The 18,154-nt window shown below is 42.3% G+C and overlaps 1 protein-coding gene across 7 annotated transcripts in view; it reads right to left on the bottom strand.

The window, feature by feature from the left end:
* Positions 1–1,481: 1,481 nt before the first annotated feature.
* The window catches only part of OSBPL3 (oxysterol binding protein like 3), a 197,798-nt gene continuing 181,125 nt past the window's right edge, over positions 1,482–18,154 (bottom strand). For all 7 annotated transcript variants that reach the window (XM_082471754.1, XM_082471757.1, XM_082471751.1 and 4 more), the window contains 5 exons: positions 16,991–17,135; positions 13,894–14,038; positions 10,464–10,590; positions 8,646–8,768; positions 1,482–5,262 (listed from right to left, as the gene is read on the bottom strand). In XM_082471754.1, coding sequence (XP_082327880.1) covers positions 5,166–5,262; positions 8,646–8,768; positions 10,464–10,590; positions 13,894–14,038; positions 16,991–17,135 — 637 coding nt within the window. In that variant the 3' untranslated portion in view covers positions 1,482–5,165. The remainder of the gene's footprint in view (positions 5,263–8,645; positions 8,769–10,463; positions 10,591–13,893; positions 14,039–16,990; positions 17,136–18,154) is intronic.

The following is an 18,154-nucleotide window of genomic DNA, read 5'->3' on the forward strand; positions in this document are numbered from 1 at the left end:
ATTCTATCCTCTCTAAAAAAAAATTGGCTCTGAAGCCTACTTACTTACTGAAAAGTCCTCTGAAAGCTCAGACGTGAAGATGCCGGTGAATATGAGGTCCAGGTGCTTGTTTCTCTGTTGGCCCGGGGCCGCCTCCTGCATTTCGGGGCTTGTACCCACTTGAGTTCAGTCACCAGGGAGAATGGCGGCCAGAGGAGACCGAGGTTGGGAGATCTCTTCCTGACGCTGGACTGGATTTTCTGGCAGAGGCCGAATGTCCCTCCACTACAGCTCCTGACCACCCTTCCCTCCTCGGAGCTCCAGCTCCTGCAGGGGCGGTTACAACTTCCAGCTGTTGCTAATATGCCTTAATCCTGCTAACAGCCCTGCAAGTAGCCCTTCATTTAAATCTCCTGAGCTATGGAGTTGGATTCGCTTTCCTGCAGGAACTCCAACTAATTAGCCCATAATAAGAAACTCCTGGCTGGTGTCAACTCGGCCCATGATGTCCTGATTTGCTGGTCACTGATGGACATTATGTTAGTGCAGGTATTCCATCAGTATGACTAGAAAATAATACGACTGAGTTCCTAAACTAAAGGCCGAAAACTTGTACCTTCAAATTTCATTGCCTCCTCAAAGTCGACACCTTAGGATGCTTTAATATCTATTCCAATAATGGCCAACACGTTAAAATGGTCTGAGGTTGCCTTTTAAGATTTCCTTTAGTGTTCATATTATTTGGAATAATGTCAATCCTTCTTTGATGGCAGATTTGATACAGATCAACAGGCAATATCATATACATATATGGAAATTAGCAATAATTTCACGATGTTTATAGGCAAATGTCACTAATTGCCCTCAAAATGTCTTTTATAGCTTGTTTTTCTTTTCTTTTAAGCCAGGAGCCAATCAAGGTTCATGAATTGCTTTTGGTTGTCTCTTTAGCGCTTTGGGGGAGGCAGAGATGTGACCTTATGTGTGTATCTGCGATCCAGCGCGTGCGTAACACCATAAATATATGAACTGACTCGAATGGGACTTCAGGGAAGGTTAAGTGTTTGGGGCATTGCAAAGGACACAAGTTGGGTGTGGGAGGAGATGAGTCAGCCATTCGTAAGGGCCATTAAATCAGTGTGACTAGTCGGCATTTTCCTTTTTCATGTTAGGACACACAGAAAATAATATTTCCAAAGCACGCTGGGTTGAACAGACGGGGCTTCTTTGGGGGCTGTCTGGGGCTCTAGCTGCCTCAGGTCCCCTGTCCCAAAGGCTGGGGGACCTACATTTGCAGTACACCTTGGAAATGTTCAGACAAAAAGTATGGCAACTTTTGCCAGAGTTTCCAGGCTTCTTTATGTCCTGGGGTATTTTTTATTTCCAACCTCATCACTTGAGCTAATCTTGTGTGTTTCTCCCTCAGCAAAGTCTCAGCTAGAGTCCTGCTCTGTCCGTTCAGCAGCCACATATGCCCATTAACCTGGAAACACGACGACAGGAGCAGCCTTTTTCCATGTTATTTATTCACAGTCAACTAGCTTCACGAGGGGGAAAAACAAATTAGTCAGAGCTTTTGGGGGAGGCATAAGGGGATGGGTGGAAGGCTGGGATTTTACACAGAAAATAATCTTATAAATGGTTAGATAAAAGATTTACAAATATTCATTAAAAAAAAATAGTATCCTCTGAGGGTAAGAGAGGAAGATAAAATCATCATGAATAAAATAAATTAACAACTCCTGATCATTGCATTCCTCAAAACCAAAGTCTCTGAAAATGGTTTCCATTTCAGACTGCTGCAATTTGCAGATACTTATGTGATATATATATTTCCAACACAGAAAAATAAAGACAAACACTAAGCAACAGATGAATACAATGTAGGGAAAATTGAGCACATGAAAATAGCTATGATTTGGTAGCAAAAATAGAGGTATGCCAATGTTAATATCAAAATTAAAGACATTCAAATAAATGATGCCAATACATTGGAACTATTATTCCTAAGATCGTAAGAACAACTGCTTATTGCTCCTACTCATAACTAAAAGCTCTGAGGAAATTCTATGATAGCTGGAAGGCATCACTTACAGAGTATGCAGTAGACCTACAACAAGTTTCAACAGCCAAATAAAAACTGTATACTTTATCATTTTTCTTTTAGGGTCGACGTTGTTAATAGTAGGATAAGACCACTCATCATAAACCTGGAGAATACAGATGAAGGATAGTGCTCGCGAAGCCCAAGCCAATGATTTACTGGAAGTAGTTAAAGTAGAATGTGAGAAAAGCAGCAGCCCAAATGAAGCAAGTATTTTTTTTTTTAAAGTTGGTTTGTCTACTTTTCTCTCCCAGAGAACCCCACAGGAAGCACATGAGGCCATGGGGGCCTTCTGGGCATTCTGTGGGGACCTGATACATAACGGACAGTTGTCCTAAAGTGAACTCCATGTGTTTAATTAGTACCAGAACCAGCCTGGCTTCTGGGAGGTGAATGGCATGGAGGAGCTGCACTGAGACTTTGATTATTGAGTTTGACTCCAGGAAATGCCAGCCTAGGCTTTGGGGCCTGGGGAGGGAGTGACCTGCTGCCAGGCTTACCCTGGAGACTGTGGCTCCTTCCTGAAGCATGTCCCGCAGCTTCGGGTAACTGGCAGGGGCAACAGGAACACCGGAAGTGTAACATGGCCGACTGTACAAGGTCCCATTTCCAAGAACAGCTGTGCAGTTCACCATACATTTGGGATGGGATGATAAGGAATAAAATGGAGGTTACAACATGTACCTCAAGTGATGCACTGATTGGCATTATGCAATCGGGAGATTCAAAATCCAAAGTCAATTCTACCTCAATTCTTCCCAAACAATGCCATGTTTCTGTTTTCTTCATCCTAAGAATATATAATGTCCTTGAGATACAAATTAGGTGAGAGGATGCTTTCCAGCATAGAGACTGAAGGAAAAAAGAAGCCATTTCCCCCTCAAGGGAATTTGAGGATTATAATAGGATGCATCACCAAGCTGCTTAAATTTCAGAAAAGCCCTTTATAGATGTTGGTACTAATAGACTTTAAAATTTGCATACATATTCAAATTCAGCCCCACTCCCATCTCAAATAAGATGACTACAAAGGTGATATTTGGTCCCTTGATCCTCGTGATTACAAAATGAAACCTAAGATCAACTGAAATAACAGCATCGGGACAATTAAAGACTTTCCAAAGACTGCATGACAAAGCTACATCCATTCAGGCTGCATGTTTTCTTTCTGTTGTTGTTTTGAGCCAACCCCTGGAGCAGGCCTATAACAGTCAGTATTACTCAAGTTCTACATTTACCTTCACACTGTGAAAACTAGATTTGTTTTCCCCTGGAGTATCCTTAAAATCTACAGCCTGCTTCTTCCCGTCTGTGAGCAGAATTTAGATACACGCTTGAAAAGAAAAGAGCAAAGCACATAACCAAAGAATTTGATTGGGTCAGTTAACTGCTTAGAAATGGAAATGATATTCGAACTGTGTTCATCTTGACGTCTTGATACAATGGATTGGATGAAAGCAATATTTAATGAGTCGTGTATTGTTTTAAAATGCTAGTCACTTGCAGATTCCAAAAGGCTACTGACCCACTTTAAATAACTCTCCATTTTGAAAGTGCAATACTCTCCAACTAGTTATTTGGTGTGACACTGAAAAATCACGCATTCTTTTTTCCATTATTTATTCTACTTTTCACTCACAGCATTCTCTGAAATTATTTAAATATCTAGAAATGTTTTCTGGAGAAATCTTTTTACCACACCATTTTACGTGATATTAACATAAAATCGTCATGGACTTTAGAGGAAAAGGCTTCAAACTTAGGCTTTGGTTTTAAAGTAATCTGGGCAGAAGTTGGAATTGCTTTGATCACACAATTCAACTACTGCACAAATTCTATTATAGTCATTGGAAATAACACATTTAAAAAGGCGAAGTTTCTCCTTTAGTAGTTGTACTCTGTATTATTCAAGACTGCTGCAAAACTCACAAAAGGGTGATATGAGTAAGAAGGAAGCGTAGGAAAGCGATAAGAAGACACTTAAAGCTTTACCAGGACACAACACAAAGGAAGAACATCAATTCTCTACATTTGTCTATAAGGCAGGTGGTCAAACTTTTCATACAAGATCTAAAATATGGTGCTTATTGAGAGGTAGAAAATACCAAAACAGTATTTAAGAAAAACATGTTGAATTATCTAAAACAATCAGTTACTTTGCTAGACTTTTGGAAAGTCAAACTGCCATGTTGAACGCACCTATGTTTTACACTAAATTGGGACATTCCATAGTCAACAGAGATGTGGTCAAACAGGGGAGGAGGCTAGAGGGGGGTTAGGAAGCAGAAAACAGTTTCTTAACTTGTAATGGATTCAGCTCTCACTAAGGAGAAATTTCCTACTGTCCGCCTGGGATTTCATTTTGATATTTAATTAACAGGGGTTTCTCAGATTATCAACAATTTTTCTGAGTAACGGTACAATTTTGCACATAAGGCAATGAAACTATAGGGAGGGATGAGTTTGAATGCTTCCTCTTCGAGAAGCTGCCATATCCATCTTATATAAAAACATACATCCCACTAATTGTATACCATTCCCCCAAGCACTAAAACGCAAATGCAAATATTCTTCAGACTCCAGTACCAGCAGAACTGTTCTGTGTGAGCAATTCAAAAGCTGTTTGAGGCAAAAAGATATCTGAGCTACCAAATTAAACCTGGGTAGCTTGCACACAGGTGAGTAACCCTTCGTATTCTTTCTTAACGCACCTGGGTAAGATGGATTTTTTTTCCAACGTAATTTTATAAGGCATAAATTTAATTAGAATTTTCCTAACCTTTGGAAAATTAGTGTTAAAGCTTCTTTTTCAACCCACATATTAACATTCAATCTTTCATTTTTATTAAATAGTTTAGATATAAAAAGAAATATCAAGGTGTTCTACATTCATATAAACAATTGTGATAACATTTGAAATTGTAAAGAAACCTACGGAAGAAAATATATACTTAAATACAACACTAAGCTAAGAAGCACAAGTGATCGTTCTAGATAATGTTGTTTAAATATACAGACACAGGTTTGTGGCTTCAGAAAGCAAACGCGGGAGAAGTACAAAGATGTATCGTTCTTTCCTCTTTTACCACAAGACAGGATGGTCCAGTTTGGAAAAACCAAGATCTTTCCTAAGTTCCAAATAGGTGCCACTGCTCACCCAAGAGTCATCGCTGGATTTCCTGTGAAAGTGAAAGAATTTGCTGAAGGCTCGTGACAAGACTGTCATAGTCTCTGTCTCCTTTTCACCCGGTTCCTCCCCCGCCCGCTCCTCCCCAGCTTATCTCTGGCACCTGCACCCCCTGTCCCTGTGGTCCAGTACTGGACCAGCGAGGGAGCAGGAAGCCTGGAAGCCGTTTTGCTAGTTCTGACTTTGACTTCTCCAACTTAGAGGCTGTGAGGAATGGGTGCTTCTGAGAGAAGTGGGTGAGGGCAGAGTCTGCCCTACAGAGAACAGGGCTGGGGTGACAGCCACCAGCTGGGGTACGGCCATGTAAAAGTTACAAATCAATCACGTTGTTCAAATCAAGTGATCAATTCACAGTAAAAAGGAAAGGATTTGGAAGGAATTGGAATCACAGCCTGGAGTGAATAGCCTTGGTTCACTATTCTATGCATAGATGATATACTACGTAGATCCAAATTCAAAAGGTACCAAAGAGTGGAGAGCTGAACGTTTTCTTCCTACCCCCAGCCTCCCAGTTCTCTTCAGAGACAATGATCTTTTAGCAGCTTCACTCAGAGAAATTCCACGTGTGTGAGAGCATGCACACATGCACACTCACACTCCACTCCTCTCCTGTTTTTCATTCAATGGTAGCCCTGGATGGTCTCCCACCCCTTGAGATTTTTTTTTTTTTTTTAATAAATTTATTTATTTATTTATTTTTGGTGCATTGGGTCTTCATTGCTGCACGCGGGCTTTCTCTAGTTGCGTTGAGGAAGGGCTACTCTTCGATGCGGTGCACGGGCTTCTCACTGCGGTGGCTTCTCTTGCTGCAGAGCATGGGCTCTAGGCCCATGGGCTTCAGTAGTTGTGGCACGCGGGCTCAGTAGTTGTGGCTCGCGGGCTCTAGAGTGCAAGCTCAGTAGTTGTGGCGCACGGGCTTAGTTGCTCCGCGGCATGTGGGATCTTCCCGGACCAGGGCTCGAACCCATGTCCCCTGCATTGGCAGGCGGACTCTCAACCACTGCGCCACCAGGGAAGCCCACCCCTTGAGTTTTTGACATAACATATATATATTAGAGATCCTTTTCCATTGTCACAATAAGGTCAGCAAACTACAGCTCAAGGGCCAAATCCAGCCTTCGGCCTATCTCTGTAATACCATTTTACTGGAACACATCATGCCCATTCATTTAAGTAGTGTCTATGGCTGCTTTCACATTGCACAGCTGGGTTGAGTCATTACTACTGAGGCCTCATGGCCTGCAAAGCTAACAATATTCACCATTTGCCCTTTGCGGGAGAAGTTTGGTGACTCTGGCAAAAAGGGCTTCCTTTTTTTCTTTTTAAACAGGTACATGATAGTCCATTGTGGGGATGGACCACGATTTAACAAGTACCCCACTGGTGGGCACTGAGGATGTTGTTTTCAACCTCTAGCTATTATAAACAAAACATATGTTATTCTGTATGTGCACGAGATTAGTTATATTAAAAATTCCTATAAATTGAACTTCTGAGTCAAAGAGTATGCGCACTTGTAAGGTTGACTGATATTGTCATGTGTTTCAGAAACAAAAGTGAGGAGTGCCTATTTTTCCACATTCTCAGCAACATAGATTTTTATCACAATTGTTTTTCTCTTCCAATAAAGGGATGTGTTTACAATAAATCAATCTGCTTATCAGATACTTTACTATGAAACAAAGATGACTATCGCTGCCAGAGCTGTAGTTTCCACTTGAAATTTCCAGTGATGTTTTCGTGGCTCCTCAGTGAGTGTCAACGGAAACGTCCAAGTCCCCTCTGTCATCTCTGCCAGCTTCTAATTGGAACAGTTCCCGGACTGCTACTGCTGAACAATTCCCACCTTTTCTCACAGTTTTACTTGCCACATCTAATACTCTGATAATTTTATAGACAATCAAAAGGAAAAAGAACTGCAGCTGTGTTCGGTCCTTGTCCGTTCCAGACATAATTCTTACATGGTTGCAGTGACAGCCCAGATAACATTTTATAGTTTGCATTTACATGTTAGTTCATTTCCCACAGAGCTCCACAGACTGTGTGAAGTCATTTTTGAGGTTTTTACATCAGATCAAGTTGATAAATCTCCTTATCTAGTTCTGGAGACAGTTTGGTTATCCACAATTTTTAATGATCCTAAAAATACTGTAATGAACCTCTTTAACAGATATTACCAAAATGAAATGATCAGTCTGTTAGTCTATCCATTTACCTATCCCTTGCCTTTATCAAAAAAAAAAAAAATAATTTAAGGTGTCTTATTTTTTAAATGTTTAAATGAAGTTAGGAATATTCTGGGATAAAACTCTGGCCTACTGATCTTCAATCACTCATATTCTGAGTTTGTGAAATGATCAAAATCCACATCAACTTTAGGGGAAAGGACATAATACTTTGGGGATAAAACATAACTTGTTGCTATTTTGCTGTTTGGGAAATATATAATTTTATTGATGCAGCTGATAGATTAGTTGCTAAATCCTCCTAAAAGTGTTTCTGTTGTCCATTAAAAAATAATAACAACCAAAAAATCCCTGCAAACAACAACAAAATCCTGAAAAGAAGACTGGGGGGAATAGGTAGGGCAGGAGCTGGCTGCTTTTCTACCTGTGATTGTTCTGTTGCTGATTTTAAAAAAAATGAACAAACTAAAAACCCCTAAAACCATATCAAGCCCTGGCCTGTAGTCAAGAGAGCCAGGCCCCAGTCTGGGACATTCCACTGGGTCTTTCCACAGATCACCCATGTCCCCTGGGCCTTCGTTTCTTTGCAGTTAAAATAAAAGAGGGGGTGAAGGGCGGATGATCTCTGACGCCCCTTCCAAATCTTTCAGTCTGTTCTTGAGACCCTCCTAGCAAGCTATTTTTAAAATAATACTAAATGTTCCAAATCCAAGCCCCAGTATATTGGAACTTTTGCAATTCAAGAATTAGATTACTTGGAAGTTCTAGTTTGGTGAAGAACGGGGTGATAGCTAATTATCTCCATCACTGTGTAGAATCTACCCGTTTGGGGGACCAACCTTAGACATGGCTTGAATAAGCTGGCCTGGTACTGGGAGCTGGGTTTGGTTGGTCTCGTTGCTTCTCCCACAAGCACTTACTGAGCACCTCTGTGCAAAGTCCTGGGAGAGGCCCTGGGAGAGACTAAGGAACGCAAAAAAGGAGGGCTGAGCGGGGCAGCCTGGGGGCAGTGTCCCCACAAAGTCGGGCCGTCACAGAGGAGGGACGTCACCACTCTGAAGCAGGAAAAGGGCCGAGAACACTCTCTCGTGGGGAGGGGACACCCCAGTCTGTTCTCTTCACGCCAGAAGCATCAGGCGTCGCCAGTGCCTGCCAACAATGACCCGCACGACCCCGGCTGCACACACACCTGAAAAACCGCGGCTGGTGCTCCACCTTATTTTCTTCCAAGACCCGCCGCCTTTCTCTCTGCAGCTGTTCAATCCTCTGCTTTTGTATTTCGGCCTCTTCTAAGCTCCCTTCTTCTAGAAACCTGAGGCATCGAGGACAAAGATAAAGGAATAGGAACACCAAGGAAATGTAACAATCATTACTATTAGAACTGCATGCGTGCAAGACTGGATATTCAGAATACTCTCCTATACATAAGCCCCCTCCTCAACCCTTAAAACATTATTTGGAGGTAATGAGGGACAATACTGTGTTCTGAATTGGTGATACAGACATGGTTCAAAAAATTATATCTGTGAAAAGGAATCTGGGGCAAAATCTCCTTCTCATTCCTGTCTGCAGTTCTACCTGTTTCCTCTCCATCCCACCCATGTTCACGCCCCCCACCGCAGGTAATCCACCGTTACCAGTTTCTTGTGCATCCTTCTAGAGATTCCTGATTCGTATATAAACACACATTAATATATATTCTTACCCCTCCCTCCCTTTTAAGAACATAAACGGAAGCAGGAGACACATACTGTCTATACTTTGGTATCTTGTTTTGTTTTCCTTTTTACTTAACCATGTATCTTGGAGCTCATTCTTGGTAGTACACAGATCTTTTCACTTTTAATAGATATATAATATTCAATTGTGTGGATATACCTGCATTTATTTAAACAATTCCCTATTGATAGACATTTGGGATGTTCCCAATTTTTTACTGTTAAAATTAATGCTGCAGTGAAGGACTGTATATATCTGTCATTTTGCACATGTGTTAGTATATCTCTAAGGAGATGGTTCTAGAAGTGGAATTGCTGGGTTAAAGGGTGAGTTTGTAATATATTTATTACCAAACTGCCCTTTATGGGGATTATAGCAATTTACATTTCCACCAGCAATGTTACTGAAGTGCCTCTTCCCCGTAGCCTCAGAGTGCATCAAACTTTTGAGGTTTTGCCATCTGATAGGTAAAGAGATGGTATGACAGCGTGGTTTTAAAATTTTGCAGGTTTTTTTGAGTAAGACTGAGCATCTTTTCATATGTTTAAGGGCTACCTGCATTTCCTATTTTGTGAACTGTTCATTTCCCTATGTCTATTTTTTTTTTAATGGATTGATCTTGATTTCCAGAACCAATTCATGAAGTAAGCTGCAAGTATAGATTTCTCAGTCATTAATCTTTTGACTCTGGGTATACATTTTATTTACTTTACCATGAAGAAAGGTGCTGGGTTTTTTAAAATAAAGTCAAATTTTATCAATTTTATTTTATTTTTTGCCTTCTTGGTTTTGAGTCTTAATTAGAAAGGCCTTAGGAGAGAGATTATTCTTTCTGTTTTACAGAGTTGGAAACTGAGGCTGAGAAAGGTTAAAAGACTTAGCGTATGCGACACAGCTTGTCAGCAGCAAACCTAGGATCAGAAGTTAGATTTCAGTGCACCAAAATAATTTAAATTCGAGGGGTGGGGAGCTGGATGCTTTTACTCTTTCAAATACAGAGTAAGTTTTTCTTATTGCTGTATGCAGTGAAACTCTTTAAAAAAAAACTTTTTTTTTTTTTGTATTTCAATAGAAATGGGGTTCTACTGATGAACAAAGGTCATGCCACACACAGATCTAAGCTGGGCTCCGTTCCTTCCACAAGATGGCTTAAAGTCTCCCTAGACCTCTGCTCTTGATGACAGAATCTCTCTCTCTTAGGCTCCTTTGGTGGCCTGGGAGATGTTACCAAGACTTTTTACAAAGAGTTTCACATCTCTAGAGATAAAGATCTGAAAAAAATCCTTACCTTTGGTCTGGCCTGAATCGAGTGTCAGTAGGTGGTAATAAAGACTTTAACAATGGATCCATTTCATTCAATTCCAGGGCAAACTGTGTGAAGCCGTAATATTGCTCATAGCCTTTTGGCATGGGATCTAAAAGAAAAAGAAATCATTCATCTCTAACTCGCATTGCATTCACATCACATCTTAATTCCTTCACCTTTTTCATCTCAGACCAGCTACAATTTTTCTCTCTCAGCTCTAAACTCTTCCATTTCTATTAAAATATTCTGGCTCACAAAGAGGTGCTGAATTTTTCTCTATAAATTTTCTTCTCTATAAGCTTCCTTCTACCTGCAAGGATAAGGCCTTCTTTGTGTGGTCCTATAGCAAATTTATTAAATACCAAGAAGTTTCTATAGAATTTAAGTTATAAAAATAATTTGTTACTAAAATAAACATGTTAAGAAGAACTCTAGGTCCATTTTTCCTGACTAACAAGACTTTCACTCTAGAGAATCTGTTTTTCATTTAAGAGATGTCAAATTCTCCTGAAACTCTGTCTAGTACCTAGAATAGTGTTGGACCCATACCAAGAGGTCAATAAATATTATTCTGTACTTCCAATCCTGCTCTTCTTTTCACCAATGCTTGGCCCCTCCAAATCTTACATATTTTAATTTTAAACCACCTCAGCAGCAGCCAGAAATAGAGATGGGATTATAATGGCAGAAACACTGCCAGCTGGAACCAAAGGGGACGGAGAAAACGGGACTGAATGAAGCAAGGCTGCTGGACTACTGTTATTTTACAGATGGGACCAGAGAGCTGCGCAGCTGCAAACATGCATTGCCTTCAAGAAAAGGGAGGAATGACTCTGAAGGTGATTCAGAGGTCATCAGGCTGCCACTCCCACCACAGGCCCAGACTACACAGACTCAGGGGACAAGGCTGCTTCTACCCCTCAAATGGCAGGGCCGCTGTGCAGCTTCCACACGCCCGGCGGCCACCAGCCAGAGCCTTGGGGGGCTTGGGAGCCAGGCAGAGTCCCAGTGGGCCCAGAGGGTGGGGCATCGAGCCAATGAGGATGATCTCCAGTTTTCAGATCAACGGCCTTTGCCGTGCTAGGTCTTGGACTCACTTAGGCCCCGTCATCCCTTTCTTCTTTCCTCTTTCTCCCTTTGGAATGGGAACGTCTATCCTATGCCCATCCCACCACTGTGTTTTGGAAACACAGTTTGGTTTCACAGGCTCACAGCTGGAGAGGATGAATCACACCTCAAATCTCACCCGTACCTGATTTAGATGATATTTGGATGAGACTTTGGACTTTAGAGTTGATGCAGCAATGAGTCAAGACTTCTGGGGCTGCTGGGGTGGAATACACACACTTTGCACGTAAGAAGGACATGATTTGGGGAGGCCAGGGGCGGAATGTTATGGACTGGATGTTTATGTTCTCTCAAAATTCATATGTTAAAGCCCCACCCCCGGAGTGGCTGTCTTTGGAGATGAGGCCTCTGGAGTAACGAAGGTTAAATGGGGTCAGAAAGGTGGGCCCTGATCTGGCAGCCAAGCCACGAAGAAGACTCCCACCAGGATCCGAATTTGCCAGCACCCAGCCTCCAGAACTGTGAGCAAATGAATTTCTGCTGTTTAAGCCACACAGTCTGTGGTGTTTGTTACAGCAGCCCAAGCAGATTAATGCAGGCGTATTGCCCTAACTTTAATTAATTGTTAACTTTAACTGTTAAGTGCATAGCACATATCCTAATGCTTTAAGCCATTATGAAGGTTTGACTTCCTTCCCCCTTTTCCTCCCAGCTGCTTCAAGCACTTAGTATCACTGTGCACTCCCTAGGGGATGAATCCAGCTAAAAGTCAAGCTAAAAATACCCAAATTTATGTATTGGATAAATCAAGTGTAGACTAATCCAATCCACTCGTAGCCTTAGCTCTAGCTGTCCACATATACAAATGCTTTCCACGAACTTTTCTGAAGACCCATTTTCTGAAGCTTCAGAAGTCCACTTTGTCTAATTCTAATTCTCTGTGGATCCTAAGCATAAAAATAATAGCCAACTTCCTACTGTGCCTTCAAAAATCCATCCCAGTCTCCCAATCACCAGAGTGGAGACAGTGGTTTTTCTTGCAGACAGGCCAGGGATGCTCATAGCCAAGGCAGAGACATAAAGTCAATGAATAACAACAACAGCAACAAGAATAACAGCTTATACACTGTTGTCAAGGTACTACTTTAACACCCAGGGCAGATGGTACCTCTCATCTGTGATACATTCTTTAAGCAAAGGAGAACAAGTGTCTCATTCATAAAATGCCATGCGTGCCTTTGAACCTCTGAAGCTAGGAAGGCGGCCATGGTGCCAAGTCATTCTAGCTTTGTGGCAACCTCTGCGACAGTGGAAGATACGGCTGCTACCCGTTGAAAGAGACATTGTTGCTTGCCCACTCTACAGTCATCTCCCTTTCTTACTTGCTAATGGCAAACTCATCTGTTTGGGTGTCACTGTACACTGCCTAGGGGATGAATCTAAACTCATCTGAATCTCTCCTGCCGACCCAGTTGCCCAGGATTGGTTAAGGGATGGGTTTGGACCCACTTCAGGTTGATGAGATATGAAGACACATTTGCTGCAGGATCCTAGGAAATATTTCATTCCTGAGAAAAGACAGTTACAACAGAAGAAATCTCTTCTGTCCTCCCTTCTCCCCTGCTTAGTGAGCTGTCACAGGGGGATATGATATTGAATCGAGGCAACCATTTTGCATCCATGGGAAGAAACATCACCACCATATTGGAAGTGGCAGATGGGTTCAATGACCTGTGTTCTTGACACAGGTAACCTGCCTGTGTAACAACCCTGGCGCCACCCCCTGCCATTTGTTGTTAAGTGCATAGCACATATCCTAATGCTTTAAGCCATTATGAAGGTTTGACTTCCTTCCCCCTTCTCCCCCCAGCTGCTTCAAGCACTTAGCATCCTTCTAGAATTACAGGAGAGACTGGAGTGGCTTATGGTATTGGGAGAGTCTAGGGGACCCCTAACTCTTGTACGTCATTCCACTTTTCCAGTAAGAATTTTCCCTTTATCTTTGCTCTAGAATGACTTCTTGTACCTCACTGATATTCCTTCATAGTGCCCAGTATAGGTGAAGGAATGATGTGTGTTGACTGGAAGACAGAGTGACCACGATTAGCAATGGCTTTGTTCTGGGATTAAGAACCCAGGACCTATCACCCCAACAGAGGTATTGTTAAGCATGAGGATAAGCCTGAGATATAACTAGGTGAATGAGATGGGCCAGTAGCTCCAACATAGTTCAAAGCAGGTAGAGGCTAGATACACCGAACGGACACTGACGCCCACCCACGTGCGGTTCCTCTGGCCACGTCCCGCCTCCTTTTGCTTGGGGCTGATTAACCCAGATACTAACTCGCTCTCCAGATACAAGTGGATGAGGAGGAGCCACCGCAGTAGATGCTCTCATGCCATTTCCCAAACAGCCGATGCACTGCTTTTCCACGCTTGTCAAATACTGTACCTTCAATCTCATGGGCATTAGTGCTCCAGTATTTTGCCTAGGAGTCAAATGAGAGTCATCTGTTTAGTGTTTTGGGGTCAATTTATTACAGATATTAAGAGAAAACAAAAGAGGAGAGAAGAAGTACCATAAGAATGATTCTATGCTACATATACGGTTTGCTGGTTCTGTTTTTTTTTTAATCATACTTTTAATTATTTAATGAAAAGTAAAAAGCTAGCACTTTATTTACAGTTTGTAACTCAACCACCAACATTTGTGTAAGACACAATTTTTTTCGACTTTCACTACATGCATAGTAGAAAGGAAAGGCTCAGTTCTCACACATCCACCTAGTAGGGGCTGGCCCTTAGCACCCCCTCCGGAACAGCTATTTCCTGGCTGTCACTGTGGCTCTGACTACTGCAGTTTAAAAGAAATGTAACTCATGTAATTTTTTCTCTGAAGGAACTAGACAATCCTTTGTAAACCAACGAATTTTTTTAACCGAGTTTGAAAACCAATCAATTTTCAGTTCCTCCTATTAGTTTCCCCCCCAAAACCAGATCCGTTCACCTAACTTACAGGAACCTTATACAACCCGTATTCCCACTATGAATTGGTCCTGGTCTGAGACCAGCTCATCTTGGCTCAGCCTTGTGCGTTTTACATATACAGTACCACATTGCAGCCAGCAGAGGGAGCTCTAACTCCCTAGTGTTGACTTTTTTAATTCTCCCAATTACCTGGCTGCCCTAAAAAATCTCTGCAAAAGACCAGAACGCATTACTCCATAAATCAAAAATTCCTACTACTATTTTCAGCCAAAACAGAATCCACATTTGGAAACCAATAAAGTTGAGTGACATTTCCAGGCCACATCTGGTGGACTGGTTTCCCCATTCCAACCAAGTCTGTGGTAAACATGGGAGAAAGGGCAGAGTACAGCAGTATCCCAGAGCTGAATCAGAAAGGTAACAGTGAGTTCTCTAGTCATGTAAAGATGGGGGACAGGGGAACAAACACTGTCCAGGCTCTTCAGTTTATTCTAAAGCAGGAGTCAGATTTCCTCTTTAGAGATATTTGCCAACAAGTCCAATGATGGGAAGCCACAGAGGGAGGCAGTCATGTTCCACAGGCAACGGCTGCCTCTGCTTTCAGATTCTCTTTCAACACCAGAGGCACGTCCAGTGTTCTAATTCTGTTCATCTCTCATCGCTATGAAAATTTGTTCCCTGGTCCTCAGTGGACGAGTACCAAGGTTGGTAGAAATGGGAGTGGAGCACACTTCCTTGGGGAAAATTCTGAGAACAAGGCAGCTCTCACCTGGATATCTATCTATATCTATCTATCTATCTATCTATCTATCTATCTATCTATCTATCTATCTATCTATCTATCTATCTATCTATCTCCCAGTTATATATGTCCCTGCTCCAGCTTGCCTTTGCTTCTTTTTGTAGAGAGCTTAGATGAAGCTTTCACGGCAGGGTCATTTGTATTTTATGCCAAGTCACTACCAGCTTATGTCTATCTACAACCCAGTTTGACTTATAGGATATAATAAAGACCCCCATCCACCTCTCCATAATGTCCCCCACCTGCTACAGGTGGTACAGAGAGGTACCGTGTGAAATTCCACAGTTAGAACCTAATCTCTTGGCTTATGACTTTGATCTTAATTAAATGCAAATATTCCTTGAGGAGGGTAGCACTTTAAGGCCATTTTGTATACATGAGATTTTTAAGGACAAGAGGGAATTTCAGGGGGAAGAGAAGTTGGGGAGAAGGGCTCAAATCAAGGAAGTTGGACAGTTGAAAAGGTAAGCAGAGTATTCCAGGCTCTCTGCCCCAGGAGAATCTGTGAATGTTCATGAGCCTAGGCTGTGTGCCGGGCACCACTGCCAGGCACTGGCCACAGCAGTGGGCAAGACAGACCAGGCTTCTGCTTTTCTGGAGTCAGGAACGGCAAGGAGGGTGTGGGGAACAGAAAATAAGCAAGTAAAGCAACAGCGAGCAAGCTAACTGCAGATGGTAATGAACACTCTGAAGAAAACGGGGTATGATAGAGGGTGACTAACAAGGTGGATGGAAGGATCTGGGGAGAGGGGCCCGAGCAGAAGGAAATGGAGAGAGAAAAAGAAGGACAGTGCAGCTCGAGGATGGTGAGCAAGAAAGGGAACGAGGGGCGGCAGGAGCTGAGGTTGGAGAGGAATGAGGGTGGGGTGTGTGTGTGTGTGTGTGTGTGTGTGTGTGTGTGTGTGTGTGTGTGTGTGTGTGTGTGAGGGGTGGTGGGGGTGAGGAGTGCAGACTCTGTAGGGTCTCGTGGGCCATTGGAAGGATGCAGGCTTTTGCTCTGAGAAAGAGGGAAGTTGTCAGAGGAGTTTGGTCAAACATGGCGTGACTTGCATTTTTAAAAATTGTGGTAAAACGTATATAACATAATATTTACTGTTTTAACCATTTCTAAGTGTATAATGCAGTGGCTTTAAGTACATTCACAATGTTGTGTAACCATTGCCTTATATATCTCCAGAACTTTTCATCTTCCCAGACTGAAACTCTGTACCCATTAAATAATGACTCCCCATGCTGTCCAGTCCCCAGCCCTTGGCAACCACCATTCTACTTTGTCTTTATGGATTTGGCTGCTCCAGGTACCTTATATAAATGGAATCCTATCTGTCCATTTGTGTCTGGCTTATTTCACTTAGCATAATGTGTTCAAGGCTCATCCGTACTGTAACACGATCACATGTTTCAACAGGGTCCCTCTGGCTGCCACACTGAAGATAGACCATAGAGGAGTAATGGTGGAAGGAAGGAGGCCAGGAGGGGCCATGGCCCTGGTCCAGGTGAGAGAGGTGGGGCTGGGACCAGGGAGCACCTGGCATTGCTTGTCTACTGGCACAAAAGTGAAGGTGAAAAATTTCCCAAGACACCCTGTGCCCTCAGGTCCAGCTCTGCCGAGGCCTGTCCGGGGCCAGAGCTACCAGGCCACCCAGGTTACCTTTATAAAGTTCACTTTGCAGTGGCAGGAATCATCATTCAGGTTCTTGATAACAATCTCTCCATAGTGCTCGATCCACCTCTGCCCACTTAAGATGTTATGGACGCAAGAGGTCACTTTGTTCCACTCAAAATGATCTCCAAAACTAAAGGAAGAAAAAGTGAAAGTAGCAACTACCAGAGCAGCCAGCAGCAAATGCAAACAAGCACTGCTATTTAAAAAACAAGTCCTGTAATGAATTACTCATTCCTTCATTAATGGAACCAACACCGATTGAGCCATGCTGGGCAGTCTAAGAGCTTTCACCCTCTCAGGAGGCTGGGAGGTGGGTGAAGGTCAGACCCTGGAGGCTCCCAGAGGCTCCACGAGAAGCTAGGGGTCTCCTGGAACAACCCACTCTGTCCTTTGCCAGAGGAGACGTGTCGAAAGTCACCAAACTATGAAAGGAGAGTGGCAAGGGGAGGGTAGAGGGTTTTTCCACATTGTGCTCTCTACACACATACATATGTGTGCACACACACGAATGTGTACATACAGGCACACACATGTACATATATACTTATGTATATACACGGGTAGGTGTGTATATTTAGGCACATATGTATACAGGCAGATCTCGCTTTATTGCGTTTTTTACAAGTTGAAGGTCTGTGGCAACCCTGTGTAGAGCAAGTCCATTGGCAGCATTCTTCCAACAGCATTTGCTCCCTTCATGTCTATGAAGTATATAAAACATAACTTTCATAAGCAATGGGAAACCAAAAAATTCATGTGGCTCAGTATATTGTAATATTTGCTTTATTGCAGTGGTCTAGAACCAAACCCGCAATATCTCTGAGGTGTGTCTGTATACATACACACACACATATATATTTTACATAGTAATCTTAAGATACATATATGTTAAATCTTTTACAATGAGAAGGTATTCAGATTTGACTTATGGAGTTAAATAATAATTATGAGGATAATGGTAACAAGACCAAACACTTAAATGACACATAATATGAGCCAATTACTATTTTAAGGGCTTTCCATATCTGCTTAACCTTCGCAACAGTCTTATGAAGTAGATGGTTTATTATCCCTGTTTCATAGATGAGGGAACTGGTGATCAGAAAGGTTAAGTAACCTGCCCAAGGATTTGCAACTAGTAAGTAGTGG

Source organism: Balaenoptera physalus (assembly GCF_965194825.1).
Source record: "Balaenoptera physalus genome assembly, chromosome: 8".
NCBI lineage: Eukaryota > Metazoa > Chordata > Mammalia > Artiodactyla > Balaenopteridae > Balaenoptera > Balaenoptera physalus.